The 25,213-nt window shown below is 46.4% G+C and overlaps 1 protein-coding gene across 1 annotated transcript in view; it reads right to left on the bottom strand.

Annotated features, from left to right (window-relative positions):
* LOC144818836 (uncharacterized) overlaps positions 1-25,213 on the bottom strand; it is a 1,999,126-nt gene that overhangs the window by 1,582,806 nt on the left and 391,107 nt on the right. Inside the window, 1 exon segment of the mRNA XM_078676624.1 lies at positions 20,593-21,139. Coding sequence (XP_078532750.1) covers positions 20,593-21,139 — 547 coding nt within the window.

The following is a 25,213-nucleotide window of genomic DNA, read 5'->3' as shown; positions in this document are numbered from 1 at the left end:
AGTGATGTCGTCGGGCGTCGTTCAGAAGGCCACAAGCCAGCGGGCTAGTAGCCAAACAACGCGGTGAGCAGCAAAAAGCAGAAGGGCCCCACGCCGATCGTGGAGATGCTGGGGGGCTGCTCTTCGGTGCTGGAGCTGCTCAGGGTTGGGGCTTCTCGGACCCCAAAGCACTCGCCAGGAGATTACTCGGCGGGCTTGCTGTGCAGAAGTCGTGCAGTCTTGGCAATAGTCGGTCCCTTGAGGTCTCGTCGCACTCACGGTTCTCAGCTTGGCTGTAGAGGTGAGTAGAGGTCGGAGGTGCCAGGGAAGCCGGGTCTGGTCGAGCTGGGCAGTCGGATTCCGGAGGAAGGACTTACAGCAGACCGCAGTGTTCTTAGGATGGTGCCTGCGGATGCAGGGTGACTACTCCTTAGTCACAAGGGAGAATCTTGAAGAAGAAATCTTGAAGTCCTTTCGTAGAAAGTCGTGTCTTGATTCCAAAGATGATCTAATTTGGAAGGGGGCCTGCTCCTACCTTTATCTGGGAAAAGGGGGCTGGCACGCGACTAAGTCCTGCCCTATGGGTGGGACCAGGAGGGGGGTGGTTACACCCCTCTCCTTTGGCGGGCTTTCCCCAGGCCAGGGGCTGGAGTGCCCCTGGAACTGGTTTCAGCCGGCCTATGCACAGTGAGCACCGGGGTGCCACCTGCAGTCACCTTCCTCTGTAGCCCTGCCTACCTGGAATACACAAAACCCTGTCTGGGACGGTGCTGGCACCGCCCCTGGCAGGAAACCCTTTGTCCTTGCCTCCTGCTCTGGGAGAACTCCCAGCAGCAGGAGGGCAGACTTGTGTCTCGGTGGCAGCATCCATTTTGTGGATGCTAAGGCTCTGTCTGACTTTAACCGGGGTTACAGGTTACATACATGTCGTGTCCCTCTAGAAGGGTGGAATGCTAACCCCGTCGTCAGAATTGGCGAGGGGTTAGTATTCCAATTTGTATGACACCTTACTCGACATGTTTTGATAAAGCGATACCAGAGTTGGCATATAACCGCGAGGATTATAATGCACTTAAGAGTATATGGTATGCGATATCATGGAAACGGCTAAGGGATAGATCCCGAAAGCCGCAGACAGGCTCAGCTCATGCCAGAGCACCATCTCACACGATTCCAAGCACTCTGCCTTCAGGATTGTTAAGGCCTGCCATAGGAGTGACTGATAGGAGATCTGTGTGCCCATTTTAGGGTTAGATATAGGAATACTATATCTAAAGCAAGGGGTGATTACACCACCTTGCCCCAGCTGTCAAGCAGCCAGTTGTGTCAGATTTGGATGGCCAGCCAGGGGTGGCATAATACATGCTGCAGCCCCTGGTAGGCCCTGGGTACACCTATGCCCTGGGTACCTAAGGTACACTGTACAGGGACTGATAAGGGGACTCAGTATCCAATTGGATATGTACCTAAGGTACATGGAATCCATTTTACAGAGAGAGCAGTGGGCCTGAGGTCCTGGATAGCAGGGCCTCAGGTCAACTAAGTCAGAAAACCAGCAAAACACCAGGCAAAAAGTTGGGGGCAACCATAGTCCGGGATCTACCTTCCTACAGTACACTATACAGGTGCTCAAGAGGTGACCCAATACCCAATCTGGTAAGTACCTAAAGAACATGGTATCAATTTAGAGAGAACAGCTGGGCTGTGGGCCATTAAAGTCGAAAAACCAGAGAATCACAGCAAAAAGTGGGGGTGACCATAGGAAGCAGACCCTACTCTCCTACACACTTCAATATCAAAAAATCCATACTAAATCAGACGCAAAAGATCCACTATCTGGGTTCCTGCCTGGACACAGAAAAAGTAAACGTGTCTTTCGGAGGAGCGGTGGTTATCAATTTGAGGAAAATGCCTGTCCCTACTTCACACGCAATTCCCGACGGTTCGTCAGGTGTCATCTCTACTGAGGTCAATGGCGCAGTGCATCTTTATAGTACCAAACACACGATTACACTGCATCCACTACAGCAATGTTTGGAGGACCAATGGATGCAAATATCAGTGTGCAGGGAGGATCAGATAATTCTCCATCAGACAACCAAAGATTCCATTCGGTGGTGCATGAAGAGATCGCACCTGGTGAAGGGAGTCCCGTTCCACCAGGACCCTCCAAATCAGACTCTGGTCACGGACGCTTCTCTCCAGGGCTGGGTTGCTCATATTGGCCCTCTGCAAGTACAAGGTCTTTGGTCCAACTCCGAAAGGGGTTACCACATCAAGCTGGTAGAGTTGAGATCTGTACATCTAGCTCTCAAGTCCCTCTTTCCGTCGTTCAAATCTTGGTCCATTCTAATAGAAACGGACAATACAACGACGATGTTTCATTTGAACAAGCAGGGAAGTACCCGATCAAAAACGCGCTCCATAGAGGACCAAGCCATATGGAACTGGCTTCTGGCAAGACACTGGTCAATAGTGGCTGTTCATCTACCGGGCTCCCTCAATTCTCAGGCAGACTTCCCCAACAGAGACTTTGTCGAAGCACACGATTGGGTTCTCAACGAAGAGGTTGCACGCAGTTTCTTTCAAGCATGAGGAACTCCAGACATCGACCTGTTTGCAGACGCGGAAAACGCAAAATGCCCCGTCTTCGCATCCAGGTTTCCCCAGAAAGGATCTCAAGGGAATGCCCTTGAGATCGAATGGTATCAGAACTGACTGTAAGCTTTTCCACCGATCCCATTGATACCAGTAGTAATCAACAAGTTGTACAGGGCCAACTCTAGGATGATCCTGATAGCCCCGGAGTGGCCTCGCAAATGGTCGTTTCCGGACCTCCTTCAACTATCAGAAGTGCCACACAAGAGGTTGCCATGTCGCCCGGATCTTCGATCCAAGCAGGCAGGGAGAGTATTCCACCCCAATCTATTCTCCCTCCGGTTGACAACATGGCTCCTGAAGTCATCCAATATGGTCACCTACACTTGAATTCAGACTGTATGGATATTCTTAAAGAAGCGAAACATCCTTCCACGAGAAAGTCGTATGCCTTCAAGCGGAAAAGATTCTTCCTCTGGTGTGTGAACAATGGACACGATCCAATCAGTGGTCAGGAACAGGTGATGTTACCTTATTTGCTGCATTTGGCCAAGTCTGGGCTTCAATTTGCTACTATTAAAGTTCACCTTGCAGCAATCACGGCCTACAGACTTCTTTCTTTAGAATTCCAGTAGTGAAGGATTTTCTGGAAGGCTTGAGAAAGGTGTACTCACCAGTTAGATCTCCCTCTCCTCCATGGGAACTTAACATTGTGTTGACAAAGTTGATGGGGTCTCCTTTCGAGCCGATTCATAAAGCTTCCTTTCAGCATTTAACATGGAAAGTCGCGTTCCTAGTGGCCATTACTTCGGCTCGCAGGGTGAGCGAGATCCAGGCTCTTTGTTGTAAGGAACCTTTTACTGTGTTCCATGCTAACAGGGTGGTTCTCAGAACACATCCTAGTTTTTTGCCTAAAGTAATTTCGGATTTTCACATTAACCAGACTATAACTTTACCTACTTTCTTTCCAAATCCTACAAATCCTCCAGAAAGATCTCTCCATTCCCTAGGTCTCAAGAGGGTTCTTAAGTTTTATTTGGACAGAACAAAGACACTGAGGAAGTCAGACCGTTAACTATGGTCCTGCAGCTTCCAAAAGATCCATTTCTAGATGGATTGTTTCTTGTATTCTCCCGTCATACCAGTTGGCCAACAGATCTCTTAAAGGGAGACCAAGGGCACATTCCACTAGGGGAAAAGCTTCTGCCACTGCTCTCCTGAGGAATGTCCCCATGGCAGAAATTTGTAAAGCAGCTACATGGCGATCCATTCATACTTTTACTCACCATTACTGTCTTGATACCGACACGCAGGCAGATGCTCAAGTTGGGCAAGCCTCATTGAGAAACTGGTTTGCTAATACTGTTTAACTTGTATATGTCGAGATAGTTTTCAGTTTTTTGCTCATCCGCTCGGAAGTGGGTATGAGCTTGCTACTCTATTCAGTGCTTATGACTATTGATGAGTATCCCCTGGAAGAGAAGGATAAGTTACTTACCTGTAATCCTAGTTCTCTTACAGGGGTATACTCCTCAAAGTCATAAGCACCCTCCCGCCTCCCTGGACGAGCAGGAACAGTTTACTATTTATTCTTGCATCTTGTATGCAGGTTCCTACAGGTTTCTTATACCGTACAAAAGAACTGACCTGTCACCTGTGGTGCATGATGGGAGCAGAGTTCCCCTGTAGGCCTTAAAGGCAAACTGTTCAGATTCTCTGAGGTCTTAAAGGCAAGATGCCAGTTTCCTTTTCTGTACAGGGATGTTATTTATTTATGCAGCCTTCTTTAGGCTAATAGCCTTTCATTACCTGTTTTCTTTGATGAAAATAAAAAGTTGTTTTGCGGAATGCAATTACTGTACATGTGCTTCTCTTACATTATATGTTATGAGTTATTTTCATACCAGAGAAATGCATGCAATTCTGGCTTTCTTAGCCTATTTGATATGTTAAGGCCTGCATATTATTGGTTTATACATGTATATGTGCATAGTTTTCTCGTACTATGTACTCCCTTTCTAATATATACACATATATAAATATATGTATTATGCTATATGTTCCGGGTTCCCGTGCATGGGGGAAGATTATTCAGTGCTTATGACTGAGGAGTATACCCCTGGAACTTATCCTTCTCTTCCCAGTCCAAGCAAGCACCTGATGTGCCACAGAACAAAACTGTGAAGACGTTTCACACTAAAAAGGGCATGGTAGGGGTGTTGAGATCCCGCAGCATGAAGGTCACACCTTAGTGCAGCTCTGCTAGCCAGGGATTAAAGATCCGTACAATATCCTTGTAGTAAAGTAGGTTCCTGTTGCAGTGCCCCCCCCCCCCCCACACACAAACACTTTTTGCCTGGCTTTCGATATAACATTGACTGTGGAGGACTGGGTCCCTGCTACTCAGGTTCCCAGCACCAGTGTTATTTCCCTAACCCCATACCACAATTGACACAGCTTTAGACCCCCATAAAAGTCTCTAGTAAATGGTACCCCTGGTACCTAGGGCACTAGGCCCCTTACCAAGGCCATGTGAACTGCCACTGCAGCCTTCATGCCTTGGTGCAGAGAAAAACGATAAAGTTGAATGGCACACCTCCTGTGTGCCATGTTAAGCAGCACTGCTTAGGTATAGTTAAGTTGCCTCTCTTGAAGTCCTTACAAGGCCCTAAGGCAGTTTGCATTATACCTCAGGTGTGGGCATATCTGCATGAGCAGATATGCCGCTACACTATTTAAGACAGCAGCCACCATTAAGTAGGGGAGGTGGGGGCGGGACTGGAGGTAGGGAGGTGGGAGCGGGGACTGTTTGGGGAGGGGCCGCAGGGGCAGCAGCGGTGAGAAAAAGGCTGACTGAAAATTAAGTGCAGTGAGTCAATAGTCACAAATGAAGTCAATAGAACAAGAATTAAAACCTAAAATTAAACCGGTCTCCCAGGAATTGTCAGGAAGAAGACCAGGTGGTGATAAGTATAATGAACTCGGCGGGCTGCCGGCGCGAACCCAGAAGACAGGAGGGCTCTGGAGCTGAGGCGATGCAGTGCTGCAAGCGGAGCTGCTGGGGAGAGTGCTGGCCTGGACCGGAGGGAGACTAATATCACAAGATGAATATAGATTCTTAAAAATACACCATCCAATAGTTCCTGTCCTGTATTTACTCCTGAAGGTACACAAGAATGCACAAAATCCACTGGGTAGGCCAATAATATAAGCTATTGTAGGGCTATTCAAAACAACATCATTGTATATTGACTATTTCCTACAAGATCATGTCCAAAACCTACCCTCATTTCTAATAGATACAAGTGATTTTCTGTGAAAAATGTATGATATAACATGGGATATAACATGAGTCATACGTACTCATGACTTGATTTAACTGCATTATATACATCAACAGACACAGATGCTTCTTCAAATGATGAAATGGTGTCTGAAGAATATTTCTGATTTAAGAAGCAATTGTACAAGCAAATAAGAGACTGCAATGGGCACCTGCTTCGCACCCAGCTATGCAAATTTGTATATGAGCTGGTGGGAGGAACAGATGCTCATGGTTGAGTATGCCCAAGATTGGTCAGAAAATGTGGTCCTGTGGACCAGTTTTATAGAGGATCTCTATTTTATGGAAGGTCTGGAGAGGCACACCAGACTCTGCAAAAGAATTTGCCGACAAAAACGTCAATGACCTGAACCTATCCTTCACTGCAATATCAGAAAGACTCAGGTTAATTTTTTGGACTTGAATTGTCTTGGTGAAAGTTAATAAAATACACACCAAAACATTCAGGAGATCAATGGCGGGGAACTCAATTCTCCATGCAGGCAGATTCAATCTAACAAAACTCAAAAGTATCCCTTATGCCAAGAATCTCTGCAGGAAATGGAACTGTAGTGAAGAAACATTATTGAATGATGCTAAAACGGAATAATGAAAGATTCCTTGCCAGAGGGTATGATCAGGCCATATTGAATACAACAAAAGATAAAGTAAAATTTAAATCAAGGTAAGTACTGTTATTCAACAAAGGAAAAGGGAAATCTAAGTGCCTGGTACGGATGATTACAGGATATACGGTATACTATAAGAGTGAAGAGAATCCGATCTACCCAATGGAATCTTATTAAAAGTGACACAATCAATGGGAAGACCCGAACGAGGAACCCAATTTTGACGTGTAGACATGCCAAATCCATGCGGAATAAGCAATTTGTTAGCTGCCCTGAGATGAAAAACCCCGATACATGACGAACGGCAGACTTTGGTTTTCTTAAATGCCATAGGTAAAAAGACTGCAAATTTGGTCAAAGTATGAAAGAGTACACATCATCACTAATGAATACCCTGCTGAAAATACACAATGCCTATAATTGTAGAAGAGATTTTGTTGTGTACATATTACAGTGCTAATGCCCAAAGATCTATGTAGGTAATACAATTCATATGGTGCACGTTAGAATTTTACAGCATCTAAGGGCAATAACCAATAATGATAAAATCTACCCTGTTGCCCCCCATATCCATGAGAAGCATGGTGGTAATGAAGCCGACTTACTCTATTATACGACAGAATCTGACCCAAAAAATGTGAGGTGCGGAAACAGGAACAAAGGATGAGGAGATTGGAATCACAGTATATAATCATGTTAAATAGCTAAATGCCAAATGGCTAGAATTTGGATGAGAAGATGCCTGAGCATTTGTAAAGATTAGAGACAGACCTCTTCACTGCTCAAAATAGTAAAGAGTTGAGTGTTGTATGTTTAGCAACTGATGAATCTGTTTTCGAACTGTTTGAACTGTTTTATTTAAGTGATCGGTCTTTTAAAAACAAAAACCATTACACCAATGACATTTATAAAGTACTACTGCATACTTCTATAAACACGTAAAATAATTAGTAGAATGTTTACAGAGTTGGTCTAAAACATGCTACTATACATCAATTATTTAAAATTTTGTTTAAAATGGAGATTTGGGAGTTCTTGTCTTTATGACAGTCTATTGCGATCTCCACAGAGTTTCAGCCAATTTACGTTAAATACACATTTAAAAGTTTCACCCCCCTGCATACTAGAGGGATTGAGGACCGTCAAGCCAGGTTATTACGGCTTCCCTGCACGTGGCTTGTTCATACTACTATTCAGTAGTGCTTTTATTAGTGACTTCCGTTCTTTTAGTAACTTCAGGCATACACAAAAAATATGTTGAATCAATTTGTATTGGTATCCACAAAGTCTGCAGTCTCTGTCATCACTTTTATCCGTCCTTGCTGGGATTAAATCTTGTTTCCCACATGCCAAGACGCAGCCTCAAATTGATGTTTTAGGGTAGGCGAGAATTATGCTGATAAATGTTCCTGTGGCTTCCTTTTTCCATATGAGCCGATAACTGTCCAGGCATGCCGTCTTAGTAGTAAGGTATTCTCATCCATTGAGTGAGAGAAGAGTTTTATTGTGGTGTTAATTTGTTAAAAGGCTTTTCCCTATGCTGAGATTCCAAATGTCTTGCGCAGACAGATCTTCTATCACCTGGTTTAAATAACTACCCCAGGATCCGTGCATCCTCTTTTCTTTTTGTCTGCCTATTTCTTTCCAGCATAGTTGGTCTATGGACCCGCTTTCAGGAGCAAGTAACCTCCAACATATTTTAATGAAGGTGCCTTTGCTCCGAAATTCCTGATTTTGTAAGCCAAACTCTAGTCGCACCTGGGCTGGCGATGCACATTGTTGGATATGAAAAACTTTATAGACTTTTGTTTGTATTTTGTTCAAGGCAGAGTTGTCACAACCATTCGTTATTTCAGTGCCATAGGTTACTGTTGGCATTAACTGTGCCAGCATGATAGTTAATAGGTTACCATGTGATGGACAACTTAATTTATTTTTTAGAACATTAAAACCATAGATCAGGTTTTGGGATTTTGACCTCATGATGAATCAGTTTTAATGTTAATTTGCACTCGGAGCACTTTATAAGAAAACGAAATGGCTTTGCAGAACAATCAGTGTGTATGAAAGCCTGGTGGGACCAATTAAAACATGGGGAATCTACTGAAGATAAAATACTGTATGTGAAGCATAATACTATCGATTTTTACAATAACTAAGAGATTTGTTGAACTTACCCACTTGGGTTGAAATGATTTTTTAGAAACTTTAAATTGTTTTACAAAAGATCATTTGAGGTTCTCATGACACTGACAATGAAATTATATTGGTGTGTTCTACTAAGAATTAAGCAATAGTGATAAATTGAATAATCAATTAATTTAGTATTAAGTGTCCTGTTTCGACATAAATGTTAGAAACCATCAAGGAACTGAACCTGAAAGGACTAGGCATGTCACACTGATTTTCAAATAGCCTAAATGAATTTTTTATTTATTTTAGAACTTGGAGACATGAATTGGATGCAAGTTGTATTATCAACAAATTGAGTTGCGTTATACTATGTATTTTTTTGTAATTTGCACTGTACACCATAGTGAGAATGTGAGCAGGAACGTGGACTGTTTTTTCTATGTATATGCTGATCAGCATAGCTACAATGGTGGCTTAATAGCAACCAAAATGGCGATGGCACCACATGAGCAAGTTGGTTGTAACCACCAAAACATTTAGTACCTGCTTAAATAAAGATAAATTGGCTCCAGTCGTGTCGATGTCTGCTTACAAAGTCTCCCAGCAGGGATAGGAGCAGGAATGGGGATAGATCTATACTATCCCCATTAGTCTAGGATTGTTATCGCATGTTAAACTCCTTCTACGAAGGTGCTTTGTTCTGTTGTCTAATGGCCATAGTGTACTATATTGCTTCACGTGTAAGAGTTACACTAACCCCGCTTTTCTGTTTGGGTGTTGGTGAAGGATTACAAATAAACTAAAACAGAAATGGCTTCTATGAATCTGTTATACCATTTGATGAAACCTGAATTTTTTGAATGAACAGATCAAATCAGAGAGATTTCAATGCCTTAGAAGTGGTTGTGATTCTCTGCTGATCATTACCATGGAACAGTCCAGCCCGAACTGCTAAGCCAGGTCCTCCCGGGACCGGAAACACCCATCCTAGGACCGGTTTTGGGGTTTCACCCTCTCCAGCCATGATGGCTTGAATCCAGTGGCACAGTGAGCCTGGGACCCACGTCTGGGCATAATCGGCGCACTTAGGGAGAGGACGCAAAAGTCACACAATTGATGGACAGAATGCAGACCAAATCAAAATATTCCCCCCAGTCAAGAGATCTGGGTTAAATCCATCATTCTTTTGCTCACCATTCCAACCCAGTTTAGACCTGACCATATGCAAATCAGTCTTGACCCTGTGCCTCATGGGAACAGTCCAGCCCGAACTGCTAAGCCAGGTCCTCCCTGGACCGGAAACAAGCATCCTAGGAACTGAAACAAGTCCTCAGCCAGGCATGCCTTCTCTCTATTACCCCGATCATCATGAGCCGGCTGGATGTGTCTGCCGCATCCAGGGCTGATTTGAGGCATGAGTTTGCTATTTTCTTGCCTTCCTCCACCAGGTGTGTTGCTCTCTGTTGGTATTGTCCAGGAAGGTGTTTGAGTAGCTGTCCAACCTCCTCCCAATGCTGGTGCGCATGCCTGTTGAGTAGGGTATTAGAGTTGGCAATGCGTCAGTGGATTACTGCATTCCTCTCTACTTTTCTTCCAGTGAGTCTATCCTCTTACTTTCCTTGTCTTGAGGTGAGCCTGAGTTTGTGGGATGTTGGGTCTCTTTCTGGCTTTTGCTGCAATGATGGAGTCAGCTGTGACGGATCCCTGGATGTATGGTGGGTCCTTAGAGGAATGTTTATACTTATTCTCTGTCCTAGGTGTGACAGACCTGCAGCTTGCTGGTTCCTTGAAAGTTTCCCTTCCCTGGCCCAGGACACTTGGGAGCATGGTGAGAAATTGGCTTCTAGTTTGAGTGGGGAGCAGGTTCTCTAAGAGAAAGCAGGTTTTTGGTTTCTCTTCCTCCAGTTTTACCCCATATGCTGCTGCCGTATTTCCGATGACCGTATTGTAGATACCAATGTCATCTGGCGGCAAAGGCCTCGAGGGATATGTCTGTACGGCCTCTTCCGGGCTTTCGGCGTCGAGATCCTGCCAATCCAGGTCCTGCACCACCGAGGATGCCGACCCCAAACTTGTTTGCTGGTGTTCCTCGCCTTCTCCCTCATAATAGTACAGGCCCTTTTCCTCTTGGTGTTCCTGGGGCTCTGGAGTTTTTAGCGCCTCTTCGGTGTCTAACTCCTCTTGGTCCTTGGCCTCGACGATCTTCGTCCTCTGCTTCGACGGGATGGTGAACCTTTTCATACGTTCGTCGAATTCCTTTTTTCTTTGCAGGATACTGTCCATTTCGGCCTCGAGCCTTCTTTTCTTTCTCTCCATCTCGGCCGCCTGTTCGGCGTCGAGGCTTTCAGCCGATCTCTTCGATGTCGACGTCGAAGCTGCCTTCGGGTCTTTTTTCTTCGGCATCGAGAGTGCCTTTTCGGGGACGTGCTTCGACGACCTAGGCTTGTCTTGGATTTTGGGAGTCCTTTCCGGAGGACCCGCTGGTCTTTTTGTCCCTGGATGCAGCTGCGTCCGACTAATGTTTTGGCACCAGTGCTCCTTTCGAGGACTTTGACACTTTTTCGAGAGTCTGTCGGGGTCTAAAGGGTCTTACCTCCTTTGTGGTTTTCGTATCAGTCTCTACGACCGTGCAGTCATCAGGTCCCTCGGCAATGCTGCCCTTTTCCCCACTGGAGAAGACCAAGACACGGAGCGACGGAGGTTGACCTTGTCCTTGCATGTTGTAGTTGGCTCTCCTCTGTCTTTCTCTTATCCCGAGTGTCTTCGGGGTAAAAGCCGAGCAGGCATTGCAATCCTTGCTCTCGTGGTCTGCAGGCAGAGGTTTCCAACCGGGTGCTGGTCCTTCTGCGCGTATTTGTGGTGGCAATTACGGCAGAATTTAAAGGGTGTTTTGTCCATTCCTGCGCTCAGGGGGCCCACTGTATGCGCATTCTCTGTTGGACATCGAAGTCTTCGATATTCTCCTCCTCCTTCTTCATCCCGGTTCAGTGGTCTTGATTGCGAGATGTATTCTCCAATTTTTTCCGGTGGTTTTCTGTCTATTTGTTCTCCTTTTCTCCCAAAACTCTAGTAACCTCTCAGTGACGATCCAGACCCAACGGCAGAAAAAAGAGTTTGAAGATGGTGCCCAAAGGTGGGAGCTTCCACAGGAAGCGTGCAGACGTCACAGGAAGGATACCAAATGGTGGGACGTTGACTCCCACCTGGGCTACAAAAAAAAAAAAAATACTACGATTCTGGACCCAACCACTAAACTGCGGAATAATGCACAGCATGGTGAATCCAGAAAGATTCACGATGCAAAACTAAAATGATGAAGTCTGCGCCCTGATGAAGGAAGTCTCAAGCAGAGACATTTCCAAAACACGTGTCAGCGCTTTCACCTTTGTCATATTTGTGATATGTGGTGCATTGTTTGTGTAGTCTCTGTATAATGTTATTTGTTTGCCGTTTATTTTTTAAATTTTATATGGATGTATCAATGTTCACTTAGTCTCGGTCTATGCGTTAATTAGTTGGTCATTTGTATAGCTTTGATAATTCTCTTTTTTTCAGGGCTCTTCTGTCTTGTGATTGTTTGCTCATTGTATACATGAATGTTTTTTATCATGTGTTCACACTCATGTACCAAAAATATTTATGTATAACTTTTTTTTTTTTTTTATAAAAAAGCAATGAACTTTGAAAATATGATGAAAAAATAACTGATGTTAGTCTTTCAGTGGGTGACATTTTTATATTTGGAGTCTTTACTCATTTAAATTGCTTGTAGTGGGGGTATTCGTTAATGTTCTCATTGTATTCTCCCTGAATTGGAATTTCCCCAGAACTAGTGTTCTCAGGGCCCCTCTTCTGTTTCTTTGCGGGGGTGAATGTATGACATTGTTCTGCATTCCGTCCATTAATTGTTCTTTTTGCATTTGTCACCCCGAGTGGGACTGGTATGCCCAGACGTGGGTCCCGTGCTCTCCATGCCACTCTAGTGAAGCTATCCTAGCTGATGTGGACTGAAAGCCTGAAACCGGTCTTAGGATGTTTGTTTCCAGTCCAGGGAGGACCTGGCCTGGCAGATCGGGCTGGACTGTGCCCATGGGGCACAGGGTGAAGACTGATTTGCATATGGCTGGGTCCAAACTGGAATGCAAAGTGAGCAACAAAAAAAAATGGACTGGATTTATGCTCAGATCTCTGTACTGGAGTGAATGTATGACATGGTTCTGCATTATGTCCATTAATTGTCCTTTTTGCATTGGGTTACAAAGGGAGCAAGCAAACATTCATGGGTTCACATTTTGGGATACAGGGGTGTCAGCATGTGAGGCATTGATGGTTTGCAGGGTTGCATGTCATGTGGAATTAGGGTGATGCAGGTGGCTATAGAAGAATAATTTAGAGACTAGAATTGTAGTTAGTGAGGGAAATAGAAGTTAGCAATAGATAGATGGCAGAGGGTTTACATAGGGAAGGTGGTTAAGGGAGGGGAATATGTCTGGGTCTTGGTAGCAAGCTGGTGGAGTTATACTCTGAACTAGATCTATGCAGGAGGTGAGGGTAAGATTGCTTGCAAGACAAGGGACAGCGCTGGGTGTGGCTAGAGAAGTTTAAGAAGTTGAATATGGAGCAGAAGAATATTCTTAGACCTGATAAGACATGGTGTTGCTGGGCTGAGTTGGTACTTTTGGAATTTCCTAGCAGAGACAACAGTTGCTGTAATTCTAATTGCCACTTCATGTAACCATAATGTGTTACCTTGGGAAAACGTTTTATTACCCAAGGCCTCCTGTGCTTAGATAATAAGCCAAACACTTATATAAACCACTATGTAAAAGGAATAGATAATTACATGATGAGATTTTAAAGTTGAACAGTACAGCACCATCAGGTTCACCAGTGTGAGAAGTTGGCTTGATATATGATGCTCACTAGTTCTAGTGATCACCTTGTATCAGTCCAAACAACCCATATGGTGATTGGTTGTAAGTCAACCTTATAGACCAGCTATCCTAATGGTAGCATGGACAAAGCAGTCTTAGGCTAAACTCTTTTGGCATGTGAAGCCAGCTGTTTTACCACAATATAATCCCTTGAATACCAGATGAAAGGACACCACACAGGTTGTTATGAAAATAAACAGTCTATTTATTAATAACAACACCTCTGAACTCTTTATGAGATCAGAGGGCTAAGCACATGACAATCTCTTACGAAAACAACTACAAGTTGCACGAAATTACAATGGTGCCCTAGGGGCACGACAAACCATATACTAAGTAAGTGGAATGTGAAAGTCGATAAGAGGAATGGAGCTGTCCAGAGGCTGTAGAATCGATGGGACCACGCTACACTAACTTCAGGTAAGTAATAGGAGGCCCACGGGACGCGTGTGCAGAGTGTGAACTCACACGCGAGATGCGTAACAACGTCTATGGACAGTACAGTTCAAAGAAAAGGTGAGTACGGACAATCCTGACTAGTTAGGACAACAACGACTGTGGAACTGGACACTAGGACAGTTAAACTACCCTTGAGCACCGAAATGCTCTCGTTACCTCACCCACGGGCTGCGGGTGCATAGGTGTCAAAGTGCGTCGGGTTCTCGCTTTGAAGTCTATGGAGCCTGAAAGAAAAGATGCTGCAGGCGACCAGGAGGAAGATGTCCGGTGCAATCCAAGGGTGGATTGGTGAAGAAGGAGACCTGAAAGCAGAGGGGACAATGTTCACAGTCACTAGCCAGTGACTGGAGTGGGACCAGGAAGGAACCAGATGTCGTCGTCGCGATCAGGTGAAGAGTGGACGCTTGACTCTGCATCCACGTGGACCAGGAGGTGTCTTCGTCGACCAGGATGGAGGCACGAGCTGTCCCACGCAGGCTCTCGCTGTCGGCGGTGTCGGATCCGGAATTGGAGGCAACAGGCCTTGGCAAAGGCAACCCATGCGGTGAGTGAAGAAAGCGTCTGGTGCGGACTAGGAGAGTCCGGGGTGCCCCTCTTTTGGAAGGGAGCAAGGGCCAGTCTGGAGCAACCAGACCAGCAGCAAAGATTCAAAGGTTCGTCGTCTAGGAGGCCACTAGCCAGCCGGCAAGTGACCAGACAACGCGTCGAGCAGCAAACAAGCAGAAGGGCCCCACGCAGATCTCGTGGAAGCTGGAGGGCTGATCTTCGGTGCAGGAGCTGCTCGGGGTTGGGGCTTCTCAGTCCCCAAAGCACTTGTTCGAGTTTACCTCGGGAGTCGTGCTGGAAGCGAAGTGCAGTTTCTTCCAAGATGGCCGGTCCCACGTGTCTCGTCGCACCCACGGGTCTCAGCTTTGCTGAAGATGAGAGTTGAGGTCGGAGAGGTCTGGGAATCCGGGTCTCGTCGGGCTCTGAAGTCTGGATCCTCGAGGGAAGACGACAAAGGGAAGCCGCTGGACGCTTGATGGTGCCTGCTTGTGCAGGGTGGACACTCCTTGCCCACAAGGGAGATTCTTCAGTCTTCTGTGGAGCAGAACGTCGAAGGCCAGAGTTTCTTCTTCTTGAATAGTTCAGGATAATCTAATTTGGAATGGGACAAGCTCCTACCTTTATTCTCCTAAAGGGGGCTGCACTACTGACTAGGTCCCTCCCCTGGGTGGGACCAGGAAGGGGGGTGGTTACACCCCCTATCCTTTGTCCGGTTTCCCGCCAGAGCTGGGGCTGGGATGCCCCAGCAACTGGTTTGAACCGGTGTATGCACAGGGCACCTTGTGTGCCCCAGGCATGTCTCATTCCTTTCAGGCCTATCATCCCCAATACACAAAGTCCTGTCTGGGGTGGTGCTAGCACCTCCCAAGGCAGGAAACCCTTTGTCCAAGCCATCCTCGCTGGAAGGACTCCCAGCAGCAGGAGGTCAGACTTGTGTCTGTGGTGGTAGCATCCCTTTTGTGATGCTGAGGCTCGAGTGAACTTTAACCGGGGTTCACAGTTACATACACGTCGTGTCCCTCTAGAAGGGTGGAATGGTACCCCCGTCGCCAGAATTGGCGAGGGGGTAGTATTCCAAATCGTATGACACCTTACTCGACATGTTTTGATAATGTTATACCAGAGTTAGCATTTTACCGCGAGGTAGATAATGCACTTAAGAGTATATGGTATAGCGTTATCATGGAACAGCTATTAGGACTTGGTTCCGCAAGCTGCAAACGGGCTCAGCTCATGCCAGAGCACCATCTCACATAATTCCAAGCACTCTGCCTTCAGGATTGATAAGGCCTTCCATAGGAGTGACTGATAGGAATATATGTGTCCATTTTAGGGTTAGATATAGGTATACTATATCTACAGCAAAGGGTGTTTACACCACCTTGCCCCAGCTGTCATGCAGCCAGTTGTGTCAGATGTAGATGGCCAGCCAGGGGTGGCATAATACATGCTTCAGCCCCTGGTAGGCCCTGGGTACACCTATGCCCTGGGGACATGGACTAATAAGGTGGCCCAGTACCAATTGGTAAATGCACCTAAGGTACATGGAGTCCATTTTAACAGAGAGAGCAGGAAGCCCCGGGTCCTGAATAGCAGGATCCCAGGCCAACTAAGTCAAAAACCAGCAAAACACCAGGCAAAAAGTTTGGGGTAACCATAGTCAGATATCCACCTTCCTACAACCAGGATATTAATAGTGTTTCAACTGAGATGTTAAGCAACCCTCTCATCCTCGTCAGGGCTATAGCGGACTATCCATTAGCAGATACTGTCAACTGATGTCTCAAACCCTTTAACTCTCCAATAAATCATACGGTCTAAGATTCCACAAAGACCAGCTTAGCACCGACTCCGCCCCCCCCTGCCCACTGGCCGCCCCGCTCCCGCCACCCAGCTGACCCGCCCTCCCGGCGCATTACTTAAGGGGCCAGAGTGCAGGGGTAGAGAGCGACCGCTGAGCCTGCTCCAGGCGAGGTCGCCCCCACCCACCGCTCCTCCTGCCCGCTGACTACCAGTGCGCTGCCTCCTGCCTGCGTTGCCTCCTGTGTTCCCCCCCCCCCCCCCTGCTGCCTCCGTTTTTTCCGCCTGTATCCCCTTTGCCTGTTGGTTTTCTGTTGGTTTTCTGCCTCCGTATTCACCTTCCCCTTTTGCCTTCTGTACCCCTATTTCCCCCCCTTCTGCTGCTCTCCCCTTACCTGTTCGCTCTCCTCTCCAGCCGCCGGACGACTCAGCCGCCGCTGAGCCGCCCTCGGCCCTCCTTCCCGGCACTGACCTCCAGCCGACTCCGCCCCCCCTGCCCACTGGCCACCCCGCTCCCGCCACCCAGCTGACCCGCCCTCCCGGCGCATTACTTATGACGCCCCCTGAGCGACCGCGCGCAGCGGGAGCACAGATTGAGCGCTGAAGGTGCGCCAAAGGTAAGCCCGTCTGAGCCCGTCCGCGCCTGGACCGCGCCCAGTGCCAGGACCCCTGGCCCTCCCCGCCGATGCAAGACGACCCGACTGACCTACGACGCCGCCACTCTCAACGCACTCAATGCCGGCCGGACCCACGCCTGCTGCCGAGCCACCCCGAGACGCACCCACGGACCCTTCACCTGCTGTACCTGCAAGTTCACCTGCCTCCGAACCTGCCCCGCACCCGCCAAGACAAACACCAGCAGCAACCACCTCAAGTGCATCCTGCTCAACACCCGCTCCGTCCACAGACACGCCGTGGAGCTCTGGAACCTCCTCGACGCTACATCACCGGACGTCGCCTTCCTCACGGAAACCTGGATGAACGCCTCCTCTGCACCCGACATCGCCATCGCCATCCCGGACTGGTACAAGATCATCAGGAGGGACTGCATCAACCAGACGGGATGAGGCATCGCCATCATCCACAGGAACACCATCACGAACGACGCCAGTGACTCCTTCGCCGCAGCCGAACATCTCCACTTCCAGATTCACACCGACCCTAAGAGGCACCCTCGTCTACAGACCCCCGGGACCATGCACACAATTCAGCGAAGACATCACAGACTTCATCAGCCCACACGCCCTCCCCTCCGCTGACTACATCCTACTAGGGGACCTCAACTTCCACCTGGAGAACAACAAGGACCGCAACACCACCGCCCTGCTGGAAAACCTCGCCAACCTCGGACTCAAGCAACTGGTCAACACCCTCACCCACTACGCCGGCCACACGCTTGATCCAGTCTTCTCTTCCAGCAAGTACATCACCTTCAGCCACGCCACCCGACTCCACTGGACCGACCACAGCTGCGTCCACTTCAGCTTCAAAAGATCCACGACCCACCACCACCCGCAACAGGTACCTCACAATATAAAGTGTAGGGGGAATCAGGAACAAGATTATGTATGCCTGGTTTTTGTAGTAAATATACCATCGGAAAATAGCCTGGGAAAAGTATGCAACAGGCACATTTCGCCTTTCCCTTCTGTTTTCTTTTTCGTTCACATGTGCTGGTGAAGTAACAATTACAAAACAATCAATTTTCTCATAGCAATTGTAAACATCTTTGTACAGAACACATACAAGCACTAAGCCCGAAAGGGGCTGGAGAAGAATAAGTGAAGGGGGAGCAAAGAGCTTGGTCTACATATCAGATCAGACATGAGAGGACACTGGAAAGGTAAGAGCCTTGTGGAAAGGGCTAATGGGAACACTTTCTACAAGTGTGCAAGGACCTGGGGAAACAAAGCACCAGCAGAGGCGTCTGAGGTGCAGCAGTAAGATGTGCAAGAGAGAAGCCAAGTGTTTTAGATAAAGAACACAGGAGCAAACCTCCAACGCTCCATAGAGACCAACCAGAGACCAAAGCTCCATAGATACCAACCAGCTTGGAGTATCTGGCCTTAAGCCCAATGGCAGCAGTTACAGTTTTAGTTGCGGCCTGCTCAGGGAGGAGTTTTCCTCTATAAAAGTGAAAGTCCTTGAGTGCATTGGGACTTATACATATTTTGAAACTTTTCGACTTCCAGTCTTTGACCAGGACCAATCCACTTCTTAAATCCAACCAGGCCTCCACCAGCCTCAAAATGGCACCTAGCACCTGGTCTACCTCTTCTATAGACTAACATTAGCACTTTAAGATTTTTGCTTACATCTTTACAAATTTGTAACTCAAGTTTCCCGCATTTAGTTTTTGTCACTTGGTATTCTTTTTCTGCAGTGCCAAATTGCTGTACTGGTGCCTAGTGCTCACCCAGAGGTTTCAAGAGCTGCCATTGTGGGGTAGGCTGGAAGACTAAGGGTGGGTTCAAAAAGTCTGCAGCCCTCAGCTTTGCTCTCAAAGCATCAAAGTAGGCCAAGCTAAGGAAGGAGAACAGGACTGATACAAAGCCTGCATTCAGGATTAACTTTATATTCAGGGTGCTTGATAGCTCCTGGAACAGTCACTCCTTGTCCAATAGATTCGATAAATCTGAACTGCTGCAGTGGAGTCCACTATCTCTGAGTGGTTATAGTTAGGGAAGAAACCAGCAATAGAGCTATGAGGAGACGAATCACCAGTTCTGAGACAGACACGCTACATTCTTGCAATTACATCAATGAAAAGTGGCAAGTCCTCATTCAAAGTAACCTCTAGGGTTGCTGTAATTTGGTGTCTGGATGAATAACTCAGATGCTCGTGCTGTTTCTATCTGCAGGGAATGGCTGTAGATCAGTTAAGTACTCAAAATCAGGAATGCAAGCCTCCTACTCTGCTTGTGGCGTGGCTCTCAGATGCCTTACTGGTTGGGACCTCCCCTCAACAACCAATTGCATGGCAAAGCAGTTAAAGAATCGTCATTAGAAAATGGACCTGCCTTGTGGGAGTGGTTATTGTCACAGAGGCAGATTTGTTCCCCTAACTGAAAGAAGGCCTGCTTGATCTCTTAGTACAACTGATCTTCAGCACTCTACTCAGGAGATACTTGCGATCCTCTGGTGCTGGAGACTCACACATTCAGACAAATAATGAATTGTTCTTCAATTAACGTTAAACAGTATCTGTACTGCAAAACAAATATTTAATTCCAAAACAAACCTGTCACCAGGGGGTACCCACTCCCAGGAACATAGCAGAATCCAACTAAAAGAGGTTATCTGCTACTGCATTAAAGACAAAGTGCCTTTCCCCAAATACAAATACCTTTTCCAGGGGTTACTTGCATTCACCATCAAGTAGCAAATAAGTTTCACCTACAACTGGGAGACTGAGTAGGGAGACCTGCTACTTCGCCAGCAAAAAATGTGTTTGTGACAGCACCCAGTACTGAAACGTACTCTTCCCTAGAATCTCTACCCTAATAAAGGAACTCAAGGTCTCATGCGGGCCTGTTGCACCCTTGCTTGGCATGCAAGCCAGTGGACCTGGAGGGACCTTGTAACAATAACAGCCCATAGAGCAGAAATGCACCAGGTAACTCAACCAAGAAATGCAGATAATTTCCAAGTCAATGCTAGAGTCTAAGTGATGACAGGCACTGCATAAAAGAAATTAGAGCATCATGGCCAAGGTCTTGCATCAAGAATGGCTGTGCTTGAGATTAGCAGATTCCGATGCACACTCTTTAAAGAAAAAAATGGGAACTAGTGGGGCGTACAGATGTACATACGAGCAGGAAGGATGGGCCGAGTCGTACTGCATATGCACTTGTAAAGGTCACAATTGGGAAGCTAAGCACAATTATCCACTAGGGCTGAGTAAATCAGAGTTATTTCTTAGCTTGTTAATAACATGATCAACACAGAATATTTACAAATTACAAGAAAATAAAAGGACACTGTTTTTTAAAATAGGAAGGGGAGTGCTTGTATCGAGTGAGTGCAGAGTGTGATCCATTAAAACAGACCACCACATTAGAAAGGCATGCAGATAGTCTCGCCTGCATGCAATTTTGACTAAAAACAGAATTAAAGTAAAGTTAATTTATCAGTCGTGTTAATTAATATTGTATCTGGAGAATGAAGTTAGAAAAGTTAAAAGTAACTTTACCTTTTGTTTTTCACTATCATGTCTTTGAACATTGGTCATCCTTTCAATCATGTCTTCCAAATCAATAATTTTATGTTCAAGCACCATTTTCTCTTCTGCATGTTTGTTGAGCAGTTCAGCCTGCCAACTTTCTCCTTCAGATGCCACCACCTGGTGATCATGCAATGCTCCTTCCATTTCTGGATTTTTTTCTTCTAGGACGGCCCGTTCTTCATAAGCATCAGGACACTGTTTTTCAAATAATTGGTCAGGCGAATCTGAGAGGCAGCTCGGCTTATAATCACTTACATTTGTTTTATTAGCATTTAGAAGCTGTTGTTCCAATTCAGTAATTGTCATCTCAAGCCTTTTCACAATTTCACAATTTTCTTGTTCTTTTGATGTTATCCTTTGTTGCAGAGTTGAATTTTCCATTACCAGTGCATCTCTTTGCTCTATTTCAGCATTCCTTTCCTGCACCAATAGTTTTAGCTGGTTTTCCATGGACTCTACTTTTAGCTCCAGTTCTTTCTTAGGTGGGGATATTTCAAGACTCAAGCTAGCCGAACTGGTAAAAAAAATGCAAAAAGATTTGATTTAGTCATATGAGGATTAGAAAGGGGTTTAGTCACTTAATGTGCAGTGCCACCTTCACTTAAATGGCTTAAGAGGACTAATCACAAATTTCACATTAAGTAAAAGTTTTTTTAATAGTAATCCATCTTCTTTACCAAAATTCTTTATTAAATTGTTCTACGCATGTGCACCAAGAGAAAGTTTGATTGTAGATTCAGTAATAAATACAATGAAGGTATGATTAAGATGGGCTCTCAACAGGAAACAACTAGGATTGCTAATCTCTTACCTCTTGACAAATCCACACCAAGTTTTCCATACAAAAGGTATAGGTCGTTGTGAGGAGTGGGAGATGGGTGTGCCTTGCATGTATGTGTTGGACATAATATTTAAATTAGATACTAAGATCAGTAACTTCAATATTATTTTAAAAAGTGTTGGCTGAAGGAACTTTATTTAGGATACAAAATTCACATTTTTAATTGTACAGTGATGCTATGGTAAGGTAAAAAGATAATTGATGGACTGAATGCTTAAGAAAGTCAAACACTCACCCCCACTACAGAGATAAGGGCCTAAATCCATAGTTCTTTTGCTCCCCCCACCACACCACCACAGTTTGGAACTAGCCATATGCAGATATCCACATGGGGTGGCATGGTGGGCAAAAAAACGTTGAATTAAACCAAGATCTGTGACTGGGAGTGAATGTTAGATTTATTCAGCAATTTGTCCATCATCTGTTCTTTTCGCTTTTTTCGCCTTAAGTGGAAAGGGTAGGCCCAGACATGAGTGCCGTGCTCACTGTGTCACTAGATTCAAGCTAGCCTGACTGATGAGGGGGATACCCCGAAACCGGTCCCAGGATGCTTGGTTCCAGTCCAGGGAGGACATGGCCTGGCAGTTCGGGCTGGACTGTTCCCATAGATTGCAGGGTCCAGACTGATTAGCATACAGCTAGGTTCAAACAGGGGTGGGGCGATGAGCAAAAAAACAATGGATTAAACCCAGATCTGTGACGAGGGAATGTTTGATTTGTTCAGCATTCTACCCATCTTCTGTTGTTCTTACTATGGAAGGTAGCCAGCGACATCAACATTGTACAGCACAAGCCAGTGTAGTTCCTTAGCGATATAACAACAAGCCTTGGCAAAGCCAATAGGTCTCGCCTACATGAGAGCTTTTGGCTTTGCCAATATGTTTTAGCCGTGTTGTAAACCAGCGCGGCTGCTGTTCAGCATGGCTAAAAATTGGTGGGGTAAAGGAGAGAAGTAGAGTGTCAAATTGGAGTAGAGTTGAGAGGTATGGAGTGGCACAGAGTCATGAAGTGGCATAGAGACTCATGAAGTAGCATAGAGTGCAGTAGATTTGAGTGGCATGAGGTGGAGAGCCATAGAGTGGAGTGGTGCAAAATGTTGTGGTGTGTCATGGAGGAAGTAGAGTGTTGTTAAGTGGAAGAATGTAGAGTGGGGTTGAGATCAGAGGCGTAAAGAGTGTCAAGAGTGAGCAGCATAGTGTTGTGGAGTGGTGGAGAGGGTGTTGCATAGAGTGTCGTACAGTAGAGTTATGTATAGCAGAGTACATTGTTATGTAGTGTAAGAGTGGAATAGCAGAGTGCAGCAGAGTGTGGAGTCTAGTGGTGTGGAGTAGAGTGGTATACAATGTAAGACTGGAGTGGCACAGAGTGGAGTGGCATAGAGTAGAGTAGTGTATGAGAGTGGAATGCCACAGAGTGGAGTAGAGCGTTGTGGAATTCGAGTGGTGTAGAGTGGAGTGACAGATTGTCAGAGTCGAGTGGAGCAGTGCATTATAGAATAGAGTGGTGTAACGTGGCATGAAGTTGTGTAGAGGGAACTTTGTAGAGCGTAAGAGTGAAGTAGAAAGTCAGAGTGGAGTAGAGAGTCAACAAGAGGAGTCTCATGGCAGGAAGTGTTGAAGAGTGGACTCAAGTGAATTGGTGTAGAATGCACTGGCCTGGAGTAGATTGGCAGAGAGTGCACTGGTATGGAGTACAGTGACGTAGGGTGCACTGGCATTGTTTAGAGTGACTTAGGGTGCACTGGTTTTAAGTAAGTGGCATAAATTGCACTGGTTTGGAGTAGAGCAGCACAGAGTAGATTGTTTGATTTGAATAAAATTTATATCGCGCAAGCAATAACCCGAAGGCATCAAGGCGCCTAACAAAACATATTAACATAGGCATGACACCGTTACAGGTAGGCCTGCACAAAGAGATGCGTCTTCAGAGCGCTTCTGAATGCCTGAAGAGTAGGTAGGGATCTTAGTTCCAGTGGAAGTGCATTCCACCCCTTGGGCGCCAAGGTGGAAAAAGCCCTGCCACCCCATTTAGCTCTTCTGACTCGAGGGACTGAAAAGAGAAGTCTACTAGAAGAACGCAAGTCCCTGGAGGGCATATAGCGGGGCAGGATAGATCCTACACCAGTGGAACTGTTTTTGGTAAGGGCCCTATAAGTCATGCATAGGGTCTTGAAATGGATACGGTCCTCAACAGGGAGCCAGTGTAGCAGTTTTCTGGCCGCTGTGGCCGAGGCACGCTTGGGGAGGTCCAGCACAAACCTGGCAGCAGCGTTCTGGACTACCTGCAAGCGCTGCAATAGACTCTTATTCAGTCCCATATACAGCGCATTGCAGTAGTCCAGCCGGGAACCAATGAGGGCAACTGCAAGCTGTTTTCTTGCCTGCAGAGATAGATAATGCCTGATTCTCCTCAGAATGTGGATGATGCCCCAACAAGTAGAGATAGTTCTACTAACCTGTTTATCTAAGTTGAGGGCAGGATCAATCATGACCCCCAGATTTTTTGCATAGGAGGTAGGGGAGGGGCAAACTCCTAATGAGTCTGGCCACCAGCAGGATGACCACACGTCATCATTCCCTCCAAACACCATCACCTCCGTCTTCTCCCCATTCAGTTTTAATGAATTGTGAATCATCCATTGTCCGACTGCCTCCATACAGGATCTAAAATTGGAGGCAGTCGGGGCACCTGACTGGGAGAGAGAGACAAGGATCTGGGTGTCATCCGCATAGGATACTATCTCCATCCCATATGATCTAATAAGCCTGGCAAGTGGAGTCACATAGATGTTGAATAGGGTCGGACTAAGCACCGACCCTTGAGGGACCCCACATTGCACGGGCAGGGACGGAGATAGATACTCCCCCAACTTCACTCTTTGCACTCTATGACTGAGGAAAGAGGTGAGTAGATCTAAGGCTGAACCCTGAACCCCAACCTCCCTCAGCCGAGCTGTTAACACTGAGGGAGAGAGGGTATCAAAGGCCGCCGTCAGATCCAAAAGGATCAGGAGGGTGGTCTGGCCCCCATCAACACACGTGCGGATATTATCCAGCACTATGGTGAGGGCCGACTCGGTGCTGTGTTCCCTCCTGAAACCATGTTGGGAGGAGTCAAGACAGCCCGAACTCTCTACAAATGCGGCAAGATGTTTATTAAGATGTGCTTCCAGCATCTTTGCTGGAGCAGTGAGCAGAGATATGGGCCTAAAGTTTTTTAGAACCGCAGGATCCAGAGAGGCCTTTTTAAGTAAAGGTTTTACCACCGCGTTTTTCCATTGGGTGGGGAAAAGGCCATCCCTCATGGCTCTATTCATTATGTCAACCAGGGGGGGCAGGAGAGTATCCCTACAATGTTTGAGGATCCTGAGCGGGCATACATCCAGGGGTGAACCTGATTTAGTTTTATTGAGGAGATCACCCAAGTCCTCCAGAGAAGGAGGGGGAAAAGAGTCTAAGGTTCCCAAAGGGAGTGTTTCAGCCGGGGCAAGGTCCATAGATCCCAGAGCAGGAGACCCACTAATGAGAGATTTTTGCAGCTCCAAGGCAGAGTAAATGTCTAAAGTTTTGACTGAAAGAAGGAGGCAATATTATTGCACAGCTCTTGGGATGCTACTACGGGATCTGGGGTTTGGAGGGTTAAAAGGGAGTCCACTACCTTGAAGAGCTCTTTAGGAGAAGTCAGTGAGGTAGTCAGGGCCGTAAAATGCTCTTGTTTGGCCTTTACGATTTCTGCCTTATATTTCCT

This window comes from Lissotriton helveticus, chromosome 2_1, assembly GCF_964261635.1.
Source record: "Lissotriton helveticus chromosome 2_1, aLisHel1.1, whole genome shotgun sequence".
Taxonomy (NCBI): Eukaryota; Metazoa; Chordata; class Amphibia; order Caudata; family Salamandridae; genus Lissotriton; species Lissotriton helveticus.
Note: the sequence above shows the minus strand (reverse complement) of the source record. Positions and strands in the feature narration are given on the sequence as shown.